At 41.3% G+C, this 24002-nt stretch overlaps 1 protein-coding gene across 1 annotated transcript in view; it reads right to left on the reverse strand.

Moving 5' to 3' along the window:
- The window catches only part of tgfbr3 (transforming growth factor, beta receptor III), a 78981-nt gene extending 57288 nt beyond the window's left edge, over nt 1–21693 (reverse strand). Inside the window, exons 1-2 of the mRNA XM_080032869.1 lie at nt 21486–21693; nt 15604–15781 (exon numbers count right to left, since the gene is read on the reverse strand). Of these exons, the coding sequence (XP_079888995.1) occupies nt 15604–15685 (82 nt within the window). The 5' untranslated portion in view covers nt 15686–15781; nt 21486–21693. The remainder of the gene's footprint in view (nt 1–15603; nt 15782–21485) is intronic.
- Between the last annotated feature and the right edge of the window lie 2309 nt (nt 21694–24002).

Consider the following 24002-nt stretch of genomic DNA (forward strand, 5'->3'; position numbering starts at 1 on the left):
CTTCAACTTCCCATCTGCTTCTGCCTTTTGCTGACTGGAAGTACAGGCTGCATCTTGTAGCTCATCAGATTGAAGGGATTCTTTTTCCAGGTGAGAAGGTCTTTGATTGGGGTAAGTATGTTGTACAATTTCCCGAGCTACTGTTAGCTCAGCTATGACACAGTTAATTGGTAGTGTTATGTCATGCTCGGTCTCATTTCTGAGTACAACAGGTACCTTGTAAGGATGTTGGTTTGGTATGGTTATGAGACAACAGTCTGTGAAGATTCCACCAGGTAACGATGACATGGTTGGTGGTTCAAGCAGCGCCCATTGTTCACTGTTGACAGTTTTTGAACCAGCAAAACCTTGCAGGATGACTTTTTGACCGGCAGGGATTGTGGCAGGAGTAGTGCCTCTTAGTTTGACTAGGCCAAGTCTGCCACTGGAGTGTTGCTGGTGTCGTAGCTGCAGGGTTTGGAGTACTTGAGCATAACCACAGAATTTAGTAGATCTGAGGGTGTTGTCATCACAGTACTCTTCATAGAGAGAGTCAAGAGTGTTTGTTCCAATTAGTACTGGTATACTGCTGCTTGAGCGAGTATTTGGCACTATCAGAGCTAGAGTTTCCATTTCAGGTTCTGAGGCGATGAACTCTTTAGGAAACTTCAGACTTATCTCCACATAACCAGCATAAGGGACAGGTTCGCCATTAGCTCCTTCAACCTCTAATAAGTCACTGACTGGCTTGATCTTGTACTCTGACAGGTGATTATTGTAGAATGATTGTGATACAGTGGTAACTTGTGAACCTGTATCGAGTAAACAGTTGCACTCTACTCCACCAACTGTAACATTAGCAGTGCTCTGTCTTCCTACAAGTCCTTTTGGAATGTTTCTGGTTTGTTCAACGTTTTGCTCTTTTAATATTGCTTTTGTGTTGTGCTTTTCTTTGGGACTTGTCTGTTTTTCGGTTCCTGATAGTCCCTTTACAGGAGCCTCTTCTAGTTTAAAGGTAGAGCATCGTTAGAAGGGTTCTTCTCATCCCAAGCCTGTTGCATTTCTTTCAGCTCCTTTCTCTTGCCATAGACCAGTGTAGGATCAGCAGGGTTACTACAACTGGTGACAATATGACCATCTTCCCCACATTTAAAACAATACCAGGGCCTTGGCCTCCTGGTGGTCATGAGTTGAGCTGGGGAGTGGTTCTGAGAAACAGGGGGACTTTCTTTTGGCTTTGACTTTTGAGCCTTAGCTGTTTTGGGTTTCACTGCCTTTTCTCCATTGGAAGCTGTGAATGATGCAATCAGAGTTTGGAGGTCAGCAATTTGTTTTTGCATCTGTTTCATGGTTGACGGTATACTGTTATCTTGGGGTTCGATGTCATTGACACACGCAGCTTGTGTGTTAGCCTGAACTTTTGTCTTTGTGAATCCAAGGTGCTGCTTCATCCGACTTGCCTTGGCAGCTTGCTTATCCTCTTCAGTTCGCAACAGCAGCAAAAACTCTGAGAAGGTTGGTGGGTTACTTTGTCTTTGTTCCAGTTGGAGATTTGTAATTACTGTGTTGTCCCAGCACCCTCTACAGAATTGTTTGAGAAGCTGCCTGTCTGCATCACCGGCACATACAGCCTTTTTCTTCACTACTTCAATGAGAGATGACTGCAGTCTATGGAGATAACTTGATGGTTTTTCTCCTGAATTCTGGTGAGTATTGAGAAATTTAGCAAACAACTCATCACCATCTTCCACAATTCCGTATGCTGAATCAAGCAAATCCAGGTAATCTCTTGGAGTAGCCTGGGGACCTAGGGGCTTTACCACTTTGATAGCAGGGGGTGAAAGGCTGTCAACAATTTTCCTCACCAACTGTGAATGGGAGACAGTGGGGTCATTTAAGTAGATATCAACGCTGGTCCGCCAGGTGTCATAGTCTACCTCATAGTTGGAGCAAGGGACTCTGCCTGAGAAAGGCCTCAATTTAGCACGTGAGTGCAGGTGAGATGCTATTTCTGTGCTTTTCACAATGTGTTCGACTACTACTCTCTGAACTTCAGGTGTGCTGAGATGATCAGGGGACAAGGTAAAATTGGGCCTGGGATCGCTTAAGAGAGGTGGGGTTAAAGAAGTTACTGGCTCAGTGTGGGGCTGAACTAGGGTTGGTTTTAGTCCACCATAGTGAGGGCTAAGTGGGGTTTCAGCAGGGCTCAGTTTTGTTTCACTGGGTTGAGGATATTGTCCCCATTGGCCTGGTGGGGGTCTGGGCTGAGCTTGGGCAGTAAGTGAGGGAGTCACTAATGGTTGGGTAGGGGTAGGGTCATGAACTATCTGCACCTCTTCCGCTGGGGTCTGTGCTACAATAGTTTCTGTTATCTTTGTCAACTCATCTCGCAAAATGTCCTCAAATGACATGCCACTTAATTTGGCTAAGCCTTTAAGCTCAGAAATAAAAGTGTGAGTGACCTCAGTGCCCACCCTGCTGCTGTAAACACTAGCCAGTGCTTTCACATGGTGAAAGACCCTGGGGTCTTCAGTACTTGGCCTGTCGAAGGGTAATAGGTCTGCAAGTGACTGCAGTGTCGCACCTGATTCAAACTCAATGATAACTTGTTTGTGGAACTCAGATTGGGGGTTGTCAATATTAATTATCCTGCTGATTGACCCATATTGCTTTAGGTAATCAAAAACCTCCTCATCTAGAGGGGTAAAGGATAGTCCACTAACTATTACAGAGTTTGTCACTTTGATATTTTCTGTCTCAACAACCTCCATTTCAAAGGTGTAACACTTAGACTACGATGTTCAACCTCAATGTATAGATTTCAACAAGAAAAGCAGCAAAAACGCAAAAAAAAGATAAATCTACAATTCACGTTTTGACCTGTAGGTGGCGCTACAGGTGGTTTACATGTATGTCAATAGTCACAAAGCTCCTGGCTAGCTCGCCAACTTTTATGTAACCGTGGTAACCCTATTTTAGGTAAAGAACAGTTGCTCTAGGTTCGGGAGGAGCTGAGTGAATAAACCATTGACGACACATGAAACCACCAGACAAAATATGTTGTAAATATTAACTTTTACTCCCAAAGAGCGCTTTGTCATAAGAAAATAAAATAAAGTTTCCTCTCTTATATAAGACAATTTAACAGACAATATCTCACAGTGAAATACACAGATTGCTTGAAAGGTTCTAAAGTGTTCATCTGAATTTCTTATCAGTTCCAACTTCTCTGAGATGTTCCTCTGAATTGCTTATCAGTTCCAACTCCTCTGAGATGTTCCTCTGAATTGCTTATCAGTTCCAACTCCTCTGGATGAGAAGCTGCTCGATGGTTCAAGGGTAGCTCGCCATCTCCTTTGTCCAGGAGAATCCAGAATCCAATTTAATCCAACGAAAAAAACCCAGCCTGTACAAAACAAGGCTATTACTATTCTAAGTCATGAAATCACTTATGGCCATTATGAATATTCACAACTCAGTTCCAAATTCTACTGTAATTCAATAGTGATCAACTTATGAATTTTTTAGCATTTTAACCATGAATTATGATTAAACATTTCTTATCTCATTTTCAAAACATGAACTATATGATATCCATCATAAACCTCACATTTACATTTAAGCATATAGCACAAATGTTCAATTGTCCCTTCAAACATTCTACATATTAATATTAACACTAACTGTGCACAATGTCACAGCTACACTGCATGTTTTCAGCATATTGCCCGAATCAAAATACAAAAATGAATAAATCAAGCACTGTGATAAAATAATGTAACTATGACTTATTTTTACTCTTTAAATGCAACAAAGGCTGCTTTAACTACAGCATTAACACTTATTTGTACATGAATAAAGAAACCACATGCTTTATATAACACACGTGGATAACACACCAGTAATTATATTAGCCCATTAGCCATGTATCGGCAGGCAACACAGGTCTGTGCTATAAATAGCATTAGCCGTATCGGCAGGGAACACCTGTTACTATAAATAGCCATAGCCCAAGTTCTTAAAACTCACCGAAACAATGCTAGAACAGTTAACCTCCGACACACGGGCCGTCCTCCAACTCCTCAGACAGACAACACGTCAAAAGGCATACGCTCTAGCCTCGCTCTAGAGTCTGCAGTTTAACTTTTATAAATCAATTTCATCTCTGTGCATCAATATCGTCTTGTTCTGTGTTGAAGTTTTCTTTCTTCTGTCATGGAGGCGGAACTTAACTTAACCATCCAATGAGCAGTCTCTATTCCTTGTCATAACCAATCAAACGCCTCAATGCAAGACCAACATTGATTGACAAGCTATTTAAGTGAATAGGAATGATGGAAATAAAATAATAACTAAATAAGCATATATAATGATGTATTATGATGATCTTATCAACGGGGTTATGGGCATTTATTTATTTATGTTAACCCATTTTTGTCACTGGGTTACAGACCCTATAAGGATTCCACATTTCAACAGGACTACTGTGCCAAATAGACAGCTATCAAATGCTAATCTTATTTATGCATGGACCAGGAATAAGGTTGCAGATGTAACGTTCAAAATGCTGACAGCATTTGAAGTGGGAGGGAAAGTCCACACACAGTCATTGAGGTGAAGTGTTAAAGAAGAGGCTGGTAGAGGTTTCAGTTCAGGGACTGTGTGAGGTTTGACTATACAGCTGTGCAGTCAGTGAAAGGAGTTGGAGCCTCCAAATGCAGTGGAAGTCATCAAAGTGTAAGTGAGTAAGACAGCGTTGTCATGCAGAATCAGTTAAGGTATAACGTGAAATCAGATAAACTCTCGGTTACAGTTAGCTGAAATGTCATGTTGAGGAGTGAGAGATGAAAGCGCTCGCAATGTCATTTGAAGAGTCTGATTAAATCAGTTGGAAATGTTAGTTGACATGTAAGCGATTAAGGGTATAGTGGGAAATTTCAGTTCAAAGGAGCGCTAGAGACCATTCAAACGGATGCAGTGTTTGCAAGTGTGAGATCCGAACGTCCTATTCACATCAGTTCAAATAAAAATGATATATTATATACAAGCATTAGTTACATGTTTTTTTTTGTGAGGTCAATCTCTCTGTGACTCATTCTACACAAGAAGGAAGAACAGGAATGACCATGAAAGACAAACACTGACTGACATGCACCTTAACCTCTTTTCCTCCTTACCTCCCCCACACTTAAATGTATATTTATTCAGTTTTGTCCTTTTGGGGGATTAGCACTAAATATAAACAGACTTATTCCAACAGCAACATTGGGTATGGTATTAGAAGACCAATCTACAAAAAAAGAGGATATTTTTCTTGAAAACCAAAAAAAAAAAAAATGAATTCTATTCTTTTATTTACATAGCCTTAAATTCATCTAGGGTTGACTGCAATGGTGTTAGAGGTGAGACAGGAAGTGAGCGCAGTAAATCCAAATACAGGAGGGAGAGAGAGAGACTGTGTAAATACTGACTTTAAACAGTGTGAGGTCCAGGCAGCCATGACACTAGAGACACGCTTCACAGGCTTTGGCAGGCTCCTCTTGGACTATAACCTCTTTTATGTTAATATGTCTCACTCAGATATGTTGCATTTCAGACTACAGTTTATAAATTGGGAAGAATGAAGGTGGTTTAAAATCTTACATTTGGATTACCCTTCACCAGACTGTCACAGTAGCCACATCGAATTTAAGAGAAGGAATCACTCTCTATGTAAATTGACATCATGCAGGCCACTGGTTGCCTTGCAGTCTTGCTGTCTGGACCAGTTATTTTCAAGTAACAAAACCAATCACATACTATATATGAGTTTGTATTACTCCCAATTGTCCCTTGTACTTTCACTGTTGTCACTCTCAGATACAAGAAAAACTTTCAAGCTATAGTAAGTTAGTCAATTGTTCACAGGGAAATTGGTCTTTTTCACATATCACCCTTCTCAAGTTTTCCACTTCGGAGGGGGTCATAGGCCATAGTACAGGGCCCCTGGAGCAGTTTGAGGTTAAGTGCCTTGCTCAAGGACACAATGGTAGAGATGGTGGGCACCGTATATGTTATATCAGCCACCACTGGTGTTACAAATAACACCCTACTGTCCGGTGCCGGGGATCGAACCAGCAATCTCACGGCTACTAGTGGTCCCCTCTTTCCTCTAGGCCTTCCTACCGCCCATATGTGCAATGTAGATGCACGTATCACTGCTGTCTTCTCCTATCTTACTAGAGATAACGCCTCCGTTTCCAGAAGAATGCACGCTGTTGCCTTCCACACTGCGGCACTGAGCCAAGAGTTTGGGTACAGGAAGTGATGTCAGTCTGTGTGCCAGCGAGGGACAAAAATCTGATATTCCCACAAAGCCATTTCCGAACATAAACAAACAGAGCCTTGCCCCTATGTGTGTATACACATCCTGACATATCCAGTTCCCAGTATCCTTCAGCGGGCCTGGGCTAATTGTGTGTTCTCCAAATGCATAGGGAAAAATCAAAAGCAGTGAAGATTACCTCACACATGTCAACACTTGCTTCATAACACAATGTAATAATGATGAAAAAAAAACAACGGAGCATAGAAAGACAATAATGAAACTTTAAGACATTTTGAATAGAGTTATGATGCTGAGATAACATAAGGCCGGTAATTCATAGTAGCACAAAGGGAGCTCTTTGTTTCAATATATATATATCTCCTCCCTTCTTAAAGATATCCCAGTTCCCATATGGAGCACAGGATTACATCAATCCTTTGCTCCCTTTTCTTTTTAACTGCAGGGCATGATTCCCATGGACCACGCAAACCAGTTTGAGGGAACGTAATATTCTAACCCGCTGTTGTTTTCCTAAGGGGCTTTGGACAAAAAAGAAGAAAAAATAAAATGACTAGCTCTGCAGTGTTGACATTAGCGCAGCCCACTCACCCCTGAACCTTCAGCCACTACTACAGGAAGTGAGCAAAGCCCTTTCATAAAGGGTAGCGTAAGTTCACTTCACTGGGCCCGGGCCTATGAAGAGGATTTATCTCCAGACTGTAAAAAAAATTCAGAGGCATAGGAGAAGGAGGAGGAGGAGGAGGAGGAGGAGGGAGCTGGAATGGGATGAAGGAAGCAGGGCAAAGGGTGAGCCTGAACCCCATTAGGGAAGTCGTAAACTCCCTCCATCAAAAGTGTGAAATCTGAAGTCAGATCTCCCGCAAACCCCGTCTGTAACTCAATATCACCCAAAACACTCTCGCTAGATTCATCTAGCGTAATGTTGTCAGCTGGCATGCGATCGATAAAACAGCCAAGAGAGTTGGAGTTTTCCGTGGATTATATTTTATCTAGGTGGGTTGATGTGGAGCAAACGCAGGCGTGCACGCAAAGCTCTGCTTTGGTCCTTAAGTATGTTAACAGGTGTTCATACGATACGTTACATCCCCGTGGATGAAAGAACTTCAGCAACAGCAAAGGATCTCAATACAAAGCAAAACAAAGTGCTAGAAGAAATGCATCTCGCTCTCTGTATATGAGGGGTTTAGGCTGGCTGTAAGGGCGTGGTAAACCTTTGGATCAACTCAGAGCTTATTACATCTGGGTTTTGGTAGCTGGTCACTTTATTAAAGGAGGTTTTACTGATTAAATCAAAAAGGAAATTTAAATGGTGTGCTTATTGGGAAAGGAGGCTCCATGTGTACTGGCATAATGTGATATGAATCGCTTAAAGGTCATGATGCTCATTTCCAGATTAAAAAAATGTAATTTGGGTTTCTACTAGAAACTGTCAACATGGTGTAGAATCCGAAGAAGCCTTTATATTTCTTACAGTATGTATATATAATATTTATGTTGAAAAACCATGAAAAAGTACATTTTGCATAATAGGTGGCCCGTATTGTTGCCAATGGTATTAGGTGTATATTTGTAAAGGAGTGATTAAAAAAACAAAAAAAACATTATCATATAGAATGTGCTTTAAAAAGGTACAGCAGATAAAACACTTTTCTTCTGTTACTGACAGTGAGCCTGGTAATCATTCATCAGTCCTCCTGTCAGAGGAAGTGGGCACCTGTTTGCAACCATCACGGTTAGTTGAAGAAGAAAAAAAATGACTTGCCCAATCCCAAGCAGCATCTGAAGCACAGAGCGAGCAGAGGTTGATGGAAGTGGGTACATTTTCTCTCTAACCTCTCAATGCAGACATAAATCACAGGGCTTTGAAGGGGATAGATGACAAGGCTATTTCCCCAGAGGAACACAGGAGCCACTGTGTAAAGTGAGACAGCTGGGAGAGACCGAGCATGTGTGTACTGCATATATGACTAAAGACTTTAGTGGCTGTGCTACTACTATAGGTCTTTACTGATGGGTGCTGACATGTGCTGTCTGGACCTATGATATCAAAGAACAAGTAAAAAAGATGTCAGCACAGTCACGGAACAAGAACTGGCCTATCCGTCTATCTGGGAAAAGCAGGAAATTGTTAAGAGTCAATAAGGTGGTGGTCCAGTATAAGTAAAATGAACTAGTACAGTGACAGCAACATCAATTTACACAGTTGCAGATACATGTGACTCAATAGGCTACTGTGCTGTTGGGAATCGAGGACTGTTTTTGTTTTAAATAATGGACACACTGACACTGATAGTATTGATGGGGTATATTGTCTTTTTCATAAGCATGCCCCTAACATATTGCCAAATAATATCAATTGTGGATCAGTTATTTAGACAGGAGAGCAGTCATTTTTTTTTGGGGGGGGGGGGGTCTGGCATTTTTGACTTTGGTATTTGAAAAATCCTGGCTGCGGCCTTGGTGGGAAGCTTTCAACCAGACAAGACTTTGTGGAGGAACCATAAGTGGACTTTATCGGCCATAACTTCACCCTACACACTGACGAACAGCAGTACGAATGCTTCTTCCTGCAAAAGTGCCTTTTGTGGTTGAACGGGGCGAGGGAAAGAGAAATCTCTCCCGCTGCTCCAGGGGCACCTCACTCATCAATCATACATGTCAGCAGGAGCCATGGTCTCCGACAGCAGCTTGGTGGGGGATCAGGGGGCAGCCATTCCATCTACAGCCACAAAGATTCAACCCCAGTAGGGGATGCAGAGAGGGGGGAGCTGCCCTCTGGTCACTCCTACTGTACCTCCTTCATAGCAAACTCATTTCATTTTTTACAAATCTTGAACATATATAATTTAATATCATCCCCCCGAGTCAATACAAAGTCAGACAGGCTGGGCCAGGGTCATATTAAACTTTGAAGGGGCTTGTTGAATCAAAATCTTTAAAGCAACAATTTGTAATTTGTTTGGTTTGATGCGTTTTGGTGCCAACTAAAGGGTCTGAGTGCAACTGCAATGTGGTAAAACACACAAGGGGCTGTCCGCCTTGCATTTGTAAGCAAAGGGTTGCAAACCCGGTGCCTTTGCAGTCACAGATTTTGGTGTAACACCGGCAAATACAGTATTAAGAAGCGAAAGAACTATGTCGACTGAGAAGGTAAAGTAATATTAACGGAGTTTGCCCAAATATGACTCTAGTCTACAGCCTGTTGTTAGCATGTTGAGTAACTTATGTGTAACATTATGCAACTGTTGCCATTATGTCTAATATGCTGTGGCTAAGTGGCTAACGTTACATTGGAGAGGGTCATTTATTAAAAGCTAACCTTAGTTGAAATAGGTTTGTAAGGTTCAAAAATGTTTAGAGCAAAGTTAAAGATGGGCTGGAAAGAGATTTATTTATTAATTATTTGTATGCGAGCCTGAGACATAACTTAGACTAAGATGACTTTTGGCTCCCAGTAGAGCTGATAACCAAGATACATAGTGCTGAAAGCAGGCAACACGGCACTCTGTGGGAATGGGGCAGATGCATTACTTCCTGTTTAAAGTTGGTGTACCGCCGGACTTTGAGACAGGTTTTTCTTTAAGGTGGAAGAGTTACATCTTGTTGCTTTACGTCCGGAAATTCGTAAAGCCCAAAGAATGCAATAAGTATTGAAGATTGAAAATATGCTGTGGAGCCTAGACAACACTGTAAATCATCATGCACTTACGTTAAGTTTACTATGTCGCATTTCATACATGTCCTGTCTCAACTGGATGATCTGGATCACAATGATGTTGTTTCTGTGGCCATATCTGTTCTAATCCAACATCCAAATTCACACACAGACACAAACACACACAGAGAGACACACACACACACCCTTCCATACCCAGGGAAAAATCAACAGATAATAAGTCTGGGCTAAATGATTTGTAAGATGCAACGAGGAAAGGGTCTTGCTAAATAAATAAGACCAAGCACATTGAGTGCATATCCATGTTTGTTTTTTTGCCATCAATCAAGTCGCAGCCCTAAAAAAAAAGGACTTTGATCCTGCGATATTTCACAAAAAACACATCATCACTCAGACGGCGATAACAGGGGCCTTTGAGAAGCGGCGGGATGCCATCAGTAGAAAGCAAAGAGTGAAACAATGCTGGCTCTTTGTGCCAGTGTGTGTGTGTGTGTGTGTGTGTGTGTGTGTGTGTGTGTGTGTGTGTGTGTGTGTGTGTGTGTGTGTGTGTGTGTGTGTGTGTGTGTGTGTGTGTGTGTGAGCCCAGTGTGAGCCCAGTGTGAAGGAGTCAGAGAGGTGAGAAAGGCCAAGGCAGACAAGCGCTCTCACACCAGCTGGAAGGGCCTACATTCCTCGGAGGGGTTCTTCATCTTTAAGGGAAAGGGAGGGAGGGCAAGAAACAAGAAGAATGACTTGTCAAATGCCATGCTGCCTCGTGTATTAACACGTACAAAGGACGTCGGAGAGGGCGTCTTTACTGGGGAGTTAACCAACGGGAAAGGGTGCTTAATAATAATAGTGTTAGAGAGAGTCACCGCCGGACAATTAAGAAGCTATGAATAGATGTTCAGTAAAAAAAGAAATACAAAGACTACAGATAGATAGATAAGATGTGCTTGGATTACAGCAGTTAGCCAGTGACCATGACAGCCTGTTACAGTACTTTTAATATATTCCAGGCAGTGGCTAATGGTTATGTTGTTCCTACAACAACCTCAACATCTTAAAACAAAAGGAGAGCATTTTCATGTGTGTGTGTGTGTGTGTGTGTGTGTGTGTGTGTGTGTGTGTGTGTGTGTGTGTGGGTGTGTGTGTGTGTGTGTGTGTTTGTGTGCGTGTGTGTATGTGCGTGCGTGTGTGTGTGTGTGTGTTTCTGTAATTTAATCAAAAACCTCCATTATTTAGGACAAAGTAAAGGGCCTTCTGTCATTTATTTGGACAGACAATCCTGTTTTCCAGAAGCCTCTTCCAGCATAGAGCCATGCTCTTTCAGCAGGACTCATCTGGAGGATATGGAGTGTGGGGAAGGTGAGGCCCCAGGAGGGGCCGACCTGACGACAGACACCACCTGGAAGCCTTCAGCTACAATCCCATATTAGGACTTTTTTTTCGGGCACTCACAATTTGGCACCTTGGTGAAGTGATAAGGCAACTAATAACCCACGTTGTACAGTATGGTGAAAAGCGTGCAACTACACTGCAGCTAATATGGCTTGATTGCACACCCGTTTTTTTTACGCTGCTTTCTGAAGGTTATCAGAATGGATTGAGTGTGAGTATATTTAATCTTTTTTTTTCTTTTTACAAATACTCTATCTTTCTTCAATGAAGTCATACTCTCTTACTCTCCCCAGATCCAGCTCAGCTTCTTTTTTTCTTCATATTGCTGTGAAACACAATGGACATCGCACGATCACCCCAGCTGTCTTCCATTACTGGCTTTGACCGAAATTATTTACACGCCTGCTTACTGGAACTATAGAGGGAGAGAGGGGGCGCGGGGGGGATTCGGTTACTTCACTGCAGATTTGCGTAAGCGTCATCTTAACTGGAAACTGACAAGATATGATGGACTTGGATGAGGACACGAGGCTATAAAGACCTGTCTGCGGGAGATTATTCAGGTGCTCTTTCTTTGAGTGTGCGTGTGTGTGTGTGTGTGTGTGTGTGTGTGTGTGTGTGTGTGTTTGCGTGCCTGTGTGCGTGCGTGCATGCATGTGTGTATTTGTGTGTGTGTGCGTGGGTGACAGTGTGCATGCCTGTGTGCATGCCTGTGCATGTGTGTGTGAGGGAGAGAGCGACAGAGTGACAGACAAGAGTAAGTTAAATAAAAATAAATATTCTAAAATCTAATTCATATCGTGCTGCTAATTAAACAGGGTAATACTAGGGGGGGGGGGTGACCTTTTTATTAAATAAGCAAAAGATATAAACAGACAGGGCTCGGGCCTCCTCCTTGACAACACTGTTAAGATAAAGGCCTCACCGTGGGGGAGAGCACAACCTGTAATTAGACACACATGGGACTCCCGTTGCTATGTAAACATCCCGACCATACTCTGCCTAGCAGCACACTGTGCCGCGCTGCTCGGGCTCCTCCGCATGAATCACTGGGGCAACATCTGCTTTAGCGCTGGAAGGGACTGTGTCGGTTTGGCACGCTGTACGTGTGTGGAGTGTGTCGATTTGGACCAGGCCATCCCACGCCTGCCTCTCTCTCTCTCTCCTCCCACTGGCTAGGCTATACCCCCACCTCTCAGATTACAGCGGTTGCTCAATGCATTTTGGCAGTCAGTCCCCGCTCTTGCTGGCCCTTAGAATGCGTTGTAGATATAAGGATGAAACTTTTGCTCCACTGTCGGGGGGAGATCACATTATCCATATAACCACTTTTGGCATCCCGGTCACTTTTCTCTGCCAAAGAGTATACAAAAATGCAGATGGAAAAGAAAGGTGTTTACTGTAAAAACTGTGCAGTTAAAAAAGCCTCTCAAGTTGAATGTATGGACTGTGATTCAGAGTGCCGTTCAATTCCTTTTTGTCCAGTTGGTGATTTATGGTACTTTTCCATTGTAATGTCTATGCGCTTCCATTCCAAAGCAGAGTGGAGCCGCCCCATAAGTAAAAATGGGGTAAGTACTTTTGCAATCAATAATGTGAGTGTGTTTTTCAGCGAGGCCGGCATTTAACCAGCTTCCCTGCCAGCGCTGTTCCTGGCAAGTGCCTCAAATTAATATCTGGCATGGCTCCCTTTCAAGACTCTATTTCACAACGAAACCAAAAAACCCAGCCCAATGTCCAGCGCATATCCTTCACAAAATAACCGCTTCTTTGGCACATTGAGGACAGACGACCACAAAATGCTAGTATAAGGATATGTGGAGGGAAAAAAGTTATAAACAGTAGAGCAGTGAGGGGAGCAGAGCAGAGGCTTGAAATATGGACGTCAAGGTGCTCGAAAAGTCTTAACTTTAAAAGAGTTATGGGGGAGGCCCAGGGTGCTGGGTTGCGTTAACACTGAGAGAAGAGACTCATCGCAGACTAATCTAAACATTACGTAAGAGCGCTCCTGACAAGTTTAGAGGCAATGTGTGACTGTTTACACAGATGCTGCTGCAGGCTGATAGAAAGAGAAAGAATAAGAGAGAGGCAAGGGTGGAAGATAAACTGGAAAAAGTGATACATTTACCAAGCGATATTTAAAAAAATAAAGTTCATTTTGGACATGTGGGAGGTGGGCAAAAAATGTGTTTATTGGACTTGTATTTTACCTGTCCTAAAAACCAACTGCTCGGACAGCTAAGGGACGGAGCATCTGAAGATATTTGTCCGTTGAAATCCCTTTCAAAGAGTCGAGCCGCTGCCAGGGCTCTTTGGAGGAAAGGGCATTGGCTTGTCTTACTGTAAATATCTGTCCCTGGTGACACGGTACAACAATGTGTTGTGCCTCACGAGGAAGAATTTAGAGGAAAACTTCATACGCGAGCTCATTGTGTTGGAGATCCTGGCATTGTAGGGGAGGAATAACGTTTGCTTTACCCACAGCGCATACTTGACTATACACATGCTATTGTTTCGAGTAAAAGTCAGCTCTCTGGAGAGTGCGGTTCAAACCTCCAGACTATACTTTTGAAATAATAACCTACGGTGGCAATTAGACCCAAAGCAGTGAAAAAAAAAAAAACGCCAACCGCACTTCTTTTGGAGCGCTAGCTATGTAGCATGCATGCCTCCTACTGGGTAATTATTCCTTTAGTATACCACGGAAAAACTACACTGACTGGACGTTGCAGATTAAAGCTGGAGCGAGTTCAGGCCCAAAGCCGTAGCATTGTGAAAGCATGTCTCTGTACTGTAAACAGGACATCTAGCTATCTGAAAAATAGAAAAAGAGGAATGTACACTAAGATTCTCAGTGTGGTCTGTGTTGTCCGATTGTAGCCAACTGGACATACTTCTCCTCCCCACTGTGGGACTGAGTGTCAGGCTTAGGTCAGTCCATTGACTATTTTGGTTAAGTTACCAAGCGACAAGAAACCGCTACAGAATTGCGAAGCCAATTAAATAGTACAGCCATGGACAGATCCTCTAATTACATCTAGTGGCCAAGTCCATAACATTGTGAAACTGCACCAACGGCTAGCTGGATACGACCACAACGTCTCACAAGATACAGAACATGAGACATTAATTTCTTTATTAAGTCATAAGATATTGATTAAATAAGGAATAAATATGCTAGTTTAGTAACCGAGCATTCACTGTTGGGAAAAGTGAATTTGGATGGTAATTTTTCGATTAGACTTTTCCCATAATGTTTTCTTTGCTAAGACAAAGCAAAGCCAGAGTGGCTGCCTGGGACAGGCTGCTGTTCAAATCTAATTGCCCATAGCTCTTTGTACACCAGTGGTAGTTTGAATGATACACGGAAGAACCATACACCGGGAGAGGGGGCGCTAATGCACCATAACAACCATTTGCCATTAAACAGAGGAGTAAAGGTAAGTTTGTCCGGCAGGCTCGTAGTTGGATCGGAATAAAAAAAAAAACAGCCAAAAAAAGAACGACGGCAACACTGAAATAACTAGGGCAATGTCTGTTAATCAGTTAGTCCTTCACATTGGGCCATGTCTGAAAAATTGGACAAACATAGGATCAAACAAAATACAACTGTTTGGGAACTTGTTGATCATATGACTAACAGTGAGAGGTATATATTTGTTATCTAGTGTTATCTAGTGTTAATAAACTAGCGTTTATTTAGTGTGGCTTGTGTCAGGAATTGAACACATCCTGTAGAGCCCTACCTTAATGGATATGACACACTGATAGCCATATTCACCTCGGCAGCACTGTCTTTGGTTGGTAAGTTTGAGTTCAGGTTTGCCAGTTTAAGGACTGGAAGTTACTGGGTGTTCAGCTATATCAGAGTCTGACAGCAGCTACATGTAGTTCGCTGACTATCTAAATTCTTAGATTGAACCTGTCAGCACTTTCTTTAATAGAAATCCCTCTGACTCTCAACTGTGACAAGCGCTGTCTAGCAACGCATGCTGAGAGAACCAGTGGAAAGTCCCACATTGCGTATGGCAGAGAGGTGTGGTTTTCTGATAACAAAGCACTTTTAGGCCTGATGGCATAGAAAATATAGTCATTAAATCCTGGTATACCAGAGTTGCATGAGGTTTGATTTTTCTACCAATTAAGAAATTAATTATTTTTAGTTCATTAACACCAATTTTGCATTTCAGATCGAATCTATTGGTTTCACATGATATAAGCAACGAGAAGAGGGACCTACCTGCAGATGCCAGGCAGCAGCATATTGCGAGAAGTAACACTGGAATGGAGGATCTTCTTGCCATGTTGCCAGTATCCTGCATGTTTCCAGTATGAGGGAGTATGGGTGAACAAGGCCTTTCTCTCCTGCCCTATATGACAAACAGAGCAGTCTATGGGAAGTCAGCTCCAACGCAGAGCTGCAAAGAAAAACACAAGTCGAGATAGTCAGCGCAAGGAAACATGTCGTTTTGAGCGTGGACAAACAGCAGGAGGGGGGGGACTGGGCTATGCTTTAATAAGGCCAGCAGTGTTAGAAGAGCAAGGGATTAATCCAGCAGGGTTAATTGGAAGGTCGTGCATGCTTCAAAGGAACGTGGTGTGTGTGTGTGTGTGACCGTGGGTGTGAAACACTTTGGAACATGCCACACAGGTTATGAACACACTTTTTAATTGAAAGTGTCAGGACACACTGATTGATCCAGTGGGTGTCTGTAGTAAGCAGATTAAAACCAGCAGCGCTAATCAGCATGACGTGGTCTCAACCTTTTAACTCCAGTAATCTAGAGTCAAACACTAGTGGCCACCATGATGCGGCAAAACAAGTCCCATCATCATGTACTGCTAAACACAAAGGATGTCCAATATGTTTTACACACTCAACAGAGCTACAGATTATAGGCTACATATTGCAGGCAAAACAATGTTTTTTTGTAATGCACCTGTCAATTTCTAAATGTTTTCATCTATTTTGCTTCCATTACATGTCTTCTTCTATACTAGTATCAATCAAACAGTCTAACATACATTTGGGTGTTTGTTTGACATACACATTGTCTGTTGTTTTGTCTGTAGGCTATTATTATTACCATCTTTAACGGCAATTATCAATAGTTTTTTTCAATGCAAACTTCTAAAGCACTTACTTGAACATGATTATTCTTAGCCATTTTCTTACGGTTATAACAGGATTTGTTCATGTGTTATTAAGTGTCTGATTTGCGAAACATTTTCATCTTAATAGCATGAAAAAAATGCATTCTGTTCCAGTATTTTTTTAATTATAATATGAAAAATATAATAAGTTAGATGTTGCCAAATTTTCAAATTTTTAACATTTCTGAAAAAATAATTATACAAAAAGTTATTGTAAGTTTCATGAAGATATCTTAAAAATAATGTATGTATCTTTACTTAGGGGCCAAGGGCTGACGTTATATTAGGCATGTTTATTCTCTCTGATAATAGAACTCATTATTTTCAGAGTTATGTTGGAGTTCAGAGGTTACAGGACTACTACTGTAGTTCCTTTGAGTTTTGTCAGTCTATAGGAGTGGAATGAACACAACACTGAACATGCTAGAGCGTCCAGTGACTCAGCAGCAGGTGTTGAAATGAACAACAACCAATAAATGAACCAGTTAGCAAGCTAAGTTAACTAGCTTCCATGGTGTTGGGTAAATAAAAACTGAACAATGTAATGGCTCCTACTTATTGTTGAATGTTGAGAAGGAACAAACGGCTTATATTGCTAAAAACGAGGCTACGTACGTGGACTTGTTGAAACGTCTGTCGACATTCATAGGCAATAAAAGGCTAAAGACATGCCCCAGTCAGAAGTGCGCACCACGTAAGCTGTCACTCAGTGTGTGTCTCCTAGCAACGCCCCCTCACATGTCAGTTGCTGCTGCCATGGGAAAAACCCACCCAGAGGATTGACACCTCAATGTGGTTTTCACAAATATGTCTAGAGGAGTTTGTATCTCTTTTGGAAAATACAAAGATGTGCACAGTAGCTGCACTAGCAATTATTGTTTATTGTTAAATTTCGAATAGAAAGATTTTTCAAAGCTAGTTCATTTACAGTTCTTTAAAATCAAATGCTATTACGATTAGAATTTTTTTTTTTTTTTTTTAAATGAACTATTTTTCATAATGTATCATTTCATGCAAATATTTCTGTTATTTTCTTCATAATCACATACCATTTAAATACATCCATGATAAGGATCCCTGTATTTCCTTGACATTTTGCAGTTGAAAAATGTAACCTGCATTCAGTATAATTTTTTCATCGCTATTTCTAAATAACTTATATCCCAATAGGACATATCTGTAAGCCACTTTCAGCTGATATATCGGCCAAATGGCCCAATGTGCCATTCCAACTCTCACATGTATCTTGTCAACATTTTTATTATTTTTTTTTATTCTATAGTCATTATTTGACAAAAACAAAATTAATCAAGAAAGTTTAAAAAAGTACTTATTTTGGTGGGTAACTTGTTTGAACCTTAAAAAAAAATCCAATATATTCATTTAATTTTCCTGGCTTGACTTCAATAAGCTTTGCAGCGAAGAGGAAAGACTTGAGGTAGAAAAAGACCTCAGTGCCATTGCATCAAAGCAGTGAGCCGAGAGGAGCAGAGCATTTCACTACTTCAGGATGGAGCACACTGGGAACACACACATTCTTGCAAAAGCATTAACATAATTTGTAAAATCTCTGGCCTATTATATCCAAAATAATGAAAGAACTTATTAGTGGATAATTGAAAGATTGAAATGGGCCCAGTTTATTATGTAGAATATTTTTATAAACAGTATATCTTTGCCTCTGACTCACTCTAGGTTGTTTGCAGTAGGCCACAACCAAAACATTAGTTCTTTAGAAAGATGTGGTCCACCAACAAAGTCATGCACACTACTTGTCTGGGTGAGATATGTTTTCTTTATGACAACAGTAACAGTAACCTGTGTGGTGAAGGTGCAGTCAGTGACAGGAATGGCTCTGCGATCAGGGGGTTTAAAGGCCAACGTCTGTGACGAGCACATGCACGGTGTGGAAGGAAAAACAGATGTGCACCCCAGTGAGTGACTGGTGGTGAACCATAGAGGGTGTGTGAGAAACCCGTGCACAGGATACTAAAAGGTGCATCGCTATATGCACAGTGCAAGCAGCTTCTCACAGGACAAAAGGGCCTTTCACTGAAGGGGGCTGGGGGGGAGTCATTTTAGAAGATCATGACAAATATTGCACTTACAGCTCGTCAAGGAGAGCCAGTGCCCTCTGTTTGATTTATGTCCCTCCTCCCTTGACCTTCATCCCCTCCGTGACTAAACGCAGGTCAGCTGTGTTGCAATACCTTCTTAAGAGGCAGAGACAAATTCAAAGGGAAGCCCGCATTGCAAGACTCACAGGAGACCGCATTGAAATCTTGAAAACAGTTGTCGATGTGATCTCTTGAAAAGATTCTATATCTCAAGTTTAAGGTAGATCAGCGATTCTGGGGGACGCATGTTGTCAAAATCAGTGAATATATCTTCCTCACCATCCTTGAACCTGTAAGTACTGTGTGCGCGCTGGTATAAAAAAATCCAGTGTTGATACACAACCTATTCTTGTGCATGTTGCTATAGCTACTGCGGCCACTCCTTTGTTAATATACCCTTTGTTTACAAACCATTTTTACAGAGCCTAGGCTGTGTATTAAGAGCAGATTTTGTTCAGTGCACACTCCATACAGACAGGTAGCGGACGGTGAGGAGATATTCAATGATTTTGACAACAACAAAAAATGCTTTTGACAACAAGAGTTCTACAGAATTGCTGTGTCCAACTTTAACTATACTGTTCGTTCAAGTGAAATTTAGGGCAACCAAGTTTCACCCCTTTATAACGAGCGTCCAGGTTTTTAATTCCAAAGAGCTCAGTGGTGCCACGGTGCTGGCTTTTGTTGCAGCAACAACTCAAATCACCTCATGTGACTTCTCCTTAAACCCTGACCGTCTAAGCCGCGCAACTATTTCACCCAAAGAAGATCTGGAAAGTCCATCGGAACAGGCAGACATGCAGACAGAATGTACTGTGCTTACTACTGAAGCCACGCCGCATACTTGTGGTCTCGTCAATGTTTAAAAGGTCTGGCCTACTACACGTGTGTCATCATGTATGCATTCACCAGAGTTGAGTGTTGTTACGACCAGAGGGCAACTGTGTTCCCGTAATCACAAAGCCATGAGTGCCATGAGCCACTGGAGTGAAAAGAGCAGCCACACAAAAAAAGGGCTTGAGCTGCGTCTGTGTTAAGTATTCTGGTAGTAAGACATTAAGATGTATTACTGATCTGACATCAGTTTGCTTCATATGGTCATTTGGACGTTGGTGTGGTCACATGACCCTGGAGAATGGTCTCAAATGAGCTCTTCTTCAGTGTGTATTGTGTGTGTGTGTGTGTGTGTGTGTGTGTGTGTGTGTGTGTGTGTGTGTGTGTGTGTGTGTGTGTGTGTGTGTGTGTGTGTGTGTGTGTGTGTGTGTGTGTGTGTGTGTGTGTGTGTGTGTGTGTGTGTGTGTGGGCTAACAGGACTACAACACACCACCACCATCTTTCTCACTGACTGCGTTATAACACATAAAGAAACCCTGTCCACACACACATGCTTTAGACACAGAGACACCATAACATGCTGCTGCAAACATGGTGGACTGCCTTTGCCGACTTCGACACCGTGCATAAAGATCTGTCAAATAGCCTTATACAATGTGGTTTGCAGTAGCCATGCTTAATTTATGTGACTTTTAAGTAGGCCTATTAGTATAAATAATCGATTTCTGGAATTAAAGCATGTACAATTATTATAGGCCTATACATAGAAGAACACATCAATTAAAAAGGTGGAGTCTATACTGGATACTGGAGAACGCTAGCTGTCAGAATCACATTTTGTCACAAACAATCAGTGGATATCTCCTCACGATCCATTACCATAACGTACTGTGTGTGCAGTGAAAAAGATCCAGTGTTAATACACAGCCTTAACAACAAGTGTTCACCAGAATCACTGATTCCACCTTTAAGTGTGATTATACTTCAAACCACATTTACTGTTTGTTTTATAGCTGGTATGTGTGTATGGCAGCATGGTGTCTCAGGCAGTCGGCAAAGGTAGAAATCATCCACATGGCTTTAGATTGACAGAAAATGCATATAATTAAACTATTAGCATACTCATTTTGACTATTTTGCATCGCTGCACATTGAATAACTTTGTAATAACAATGACTGTTGGTGGGACATAATAAGCAAAACATCACTTTAAAGGCTCTTAGAAATGATATCAGGCATTTTGTCATGTTTTTTTAAAAGTTTTCACTGAATAAACAATCCACACAACAACAACAACATCATGATAGGGCACTTCGGCGCCCAAGACATTAAATGCATCTGCAAAGCAATAAGACTACTAACTAACCATAGCCTATCTGTCTGTCACAACAACATTGACTGTCACATTATCGGCTATAAATACCCAACAATTCACCTCCTAATTGCGGGGGGTACTCAGTGTAGTGCAAATAGGATAAACAGATTCCTGATCACTTTAAAAATAATTAGGCCTATAATATTTCTAAGCCAATTATGACACGCACGGTTCCGCTGTCAGTCACGTCGCATCCCACAGGAGCGTGCGTCCCTGACCGCCAGAAAGACAGCACACATCCTGCAGCGCAAAACTGTTATTCTCTTTCGGGGGAACGTAATAACTCTACACTCTGTTTACGTGCGTGTTCATGTTTTATCAGCCCGTTTTTCTACTAAAAACACATGAACAAAGCAGTAGGAAAGTGGACGTGGACATGATTTTGCGCACAAGACAACAACACGCAAGCGTCAAGGAGGAGAGGAGGAAGGAACGCTGCATGCCAAAAGGCAGATGTTCAGCTGGATACGTATGGGCGGTTCGGATAGCTGACAAATGAATATTCTTTACAGTATTTAAACAATACATGTAGGCTACAATGACAATCCTTTGGTAAACATTATAGAAAAACAATGACAAGCGTTATAACTATTGAAAGCGATCGCCCCCTTTGAAAACGAGCGGACGTAGTATGTAGCCTACCATGCAGTCTCCAGAAAATCACCAAGCAAAAAAGTCTACTTGCTTGAAGTTCTAAAGTCGCTCCGGGTTGGATGCGGATATGAAGACTCGTTCCACGGCTGGACATTCACACCATCGCGCTGTGTGTGTGTGAGGAGAGCAGCTGTGGGGCGAAGAAGATGACGTGATAAGTCACCAAAGTGCGGATAAACAGCCCGTCTTCGCTCAAACTTTTCAACAGTTTGCCACCATCTGTCTCCCTTCTACTGAGGGCTTCATCTGAGGGGCGGGGCTAACGGGCGGGAGGCTGAGCTGAGCAAACCAAAGGTCTCCTCCTCACCGCACACTGAGACAGGCTCATATCAGTCAGTGGTGGTTTTACTGAGTAAAAGTGCTACTAAACGGTTTAAATAGTGACGCTGCTAAAAGTAAAAGTCCTGCATTGAAAACATTACCTAAGTTTATGTAGGCCTACACTAAGTATAATCATAAAAATGTAGCCTACTGTAGGTCCACTTAAAGTAAAAAGTGAAAGTGACTGATTTACCATTTTATATTAGATTGTAATTACTGATACATTAATGTAAGCCTAATGCATTATTGTCAATCAACTTATCAATTAATCAACTGATGTTTCATCTGTGCTTGTAGGCCTAATAGGCTACTGTTGGATAGTAGGTAGGTGTATAATTTACATTCTTTATATTGTAAAGTAACTAACTTACATTATCAGAAAGGCCTAAATGTATTGGAGTCTAAAGTAGAATATTTCCCATTACATTTTAGTGTAGTAGAGGAATGAGAAGAAAAGATTTAAGAACATTAAGTACAAGTGCCTAAAACTTAGGCTATTATGTAGGCCGGCTTACAGAACTTAAGTAAATATACTAAGTTACATTCCACCACTGGTCAGGATGTCCCACTTGGTTCTTCTATCTCGTATACATTATAGTTCACAATTGAAAATGTGTGATATTAGCACTCAGTCCACATTTACAGTGTGCACAAATGGTGCAATGCATTGGTTTGCTATCGGTCACACTCATCACATGAGGGCCCATAGAATGATCTGTATCTGTGGGTGTGACAGTGTTATATTTTATGTGTCATGGCTTTCATGAAGAGTGTATGCAGTGGGTTTGTATATATTGTTACTGAGGCTTTGTGTTTGTCACACAATAATATTCAACAGATCTATTAAGGTGAGACACTGCAAGCAAAAACATATTCTTTTTTGCAAGCGCTGGTCAATTTTGAGATTCTTGTCTATTTTGCTTCGACAACATGTCTGCTTTTATACCACTGTAAATAAAAGGTCCAAAGTGTACATTAAGGTGTTTTATTTGACTAAACCTTGTCTGTTTGCGTCTCTATATCGCCCCTCTGCAACCATCTTTAACGGCCATTATCTCAAAAATGTGTTTGTTTTTTCAATACTCTTAAAATATTTACTTGTAAAGCACTTTCAACTAACCTTTCCTTTATCATTCTTAGCACTATTCTGAAGGTTATTCTAGAAGGATTTGTTCATAGTTTGTTAATGATATGATTTATGATAAAAAAAAAATCTTAAAAAGTTGCTTAACATGCATATCTAACATGCAAGATCTGTGCGTGTTATTTTTTGATTTATACAATTTACACAATTGGTTAGATATTGCCAACTTAGTATATCCTTTTCAAACATTTATGAAAATTGTAACACCAACAACAATAGTTGTTTTAATGTAAGTAATCAACCTTATTAATGCCTGAAGGAAGGGAACTTTTATCATTGCAGCAGCAGGTGTAAGCAGTTTACAGTACATGACTATCTTGGCACTCATTGGCGTCCCCATTTTACAGCGTTGACACATGTGTACAATTCTTCCAAAATGTTATTGTATAGGTTTACCATTGGTCACATGAGCGCCTGTACAGTGATCTGTTTCTGTGTGTGGTTGTGCTTGAAGCCAGATTATGGGAATGTCTGGCTGAGCGAGTCTTACTAATCATTTACACTATACTCACAGTATATGTTTCAGCTGGGGAGCTCAAGCAGACACAAGGCTTAAATATCTCTATTATGTTGAAAAAAAGCCTCTACTTGACTTGATTATTTATTCTACTTTACGTACTCTAAAAATTAGTTTATTATCATTTTATTGCATTGACTTAGAGTCATACAGTTCATCTTCTTGTTTATAAAGGGAATGCTTGGAGGACAGAATAAGAAAATGGATTTTTATTGTTTGTTTTACATTACGTTTCTGATGTGTTTTCACCACATCAGAAAACGCTCTGTGACTTCTAATGACCAATGCTTTCACTATAGGTACTTTTACAAAACTCAAACATTGTCACCATAAAACAAAGAGTCAACATCATGTGTATTAAAGCTGGGGTGGAGGATTTGGGGAGAAAATGGCAGTTGGGATAGAGATTCGAATTCAAATACCTCAACCGCTCCACTTATTCTCTTTGGTCCCTCCCCTATGGTCCCTCCCTGACACACTCTACACCAACAAAGTCGTGCCAAAGTGAATGGACAGTCCCAAC

Source organism: Ammodytes marinus, assembly GCF_949987685.1.
Source record: "Ammodytes marinus genome assembly, chromosome: 8".
Taxonomy (NCBI): Eukaryota; Metazoa; Chordata; class Actinopteri; order Uranoscopiformes; family Ammodytidae; genus Ammodytes; species Ammodytes marinus.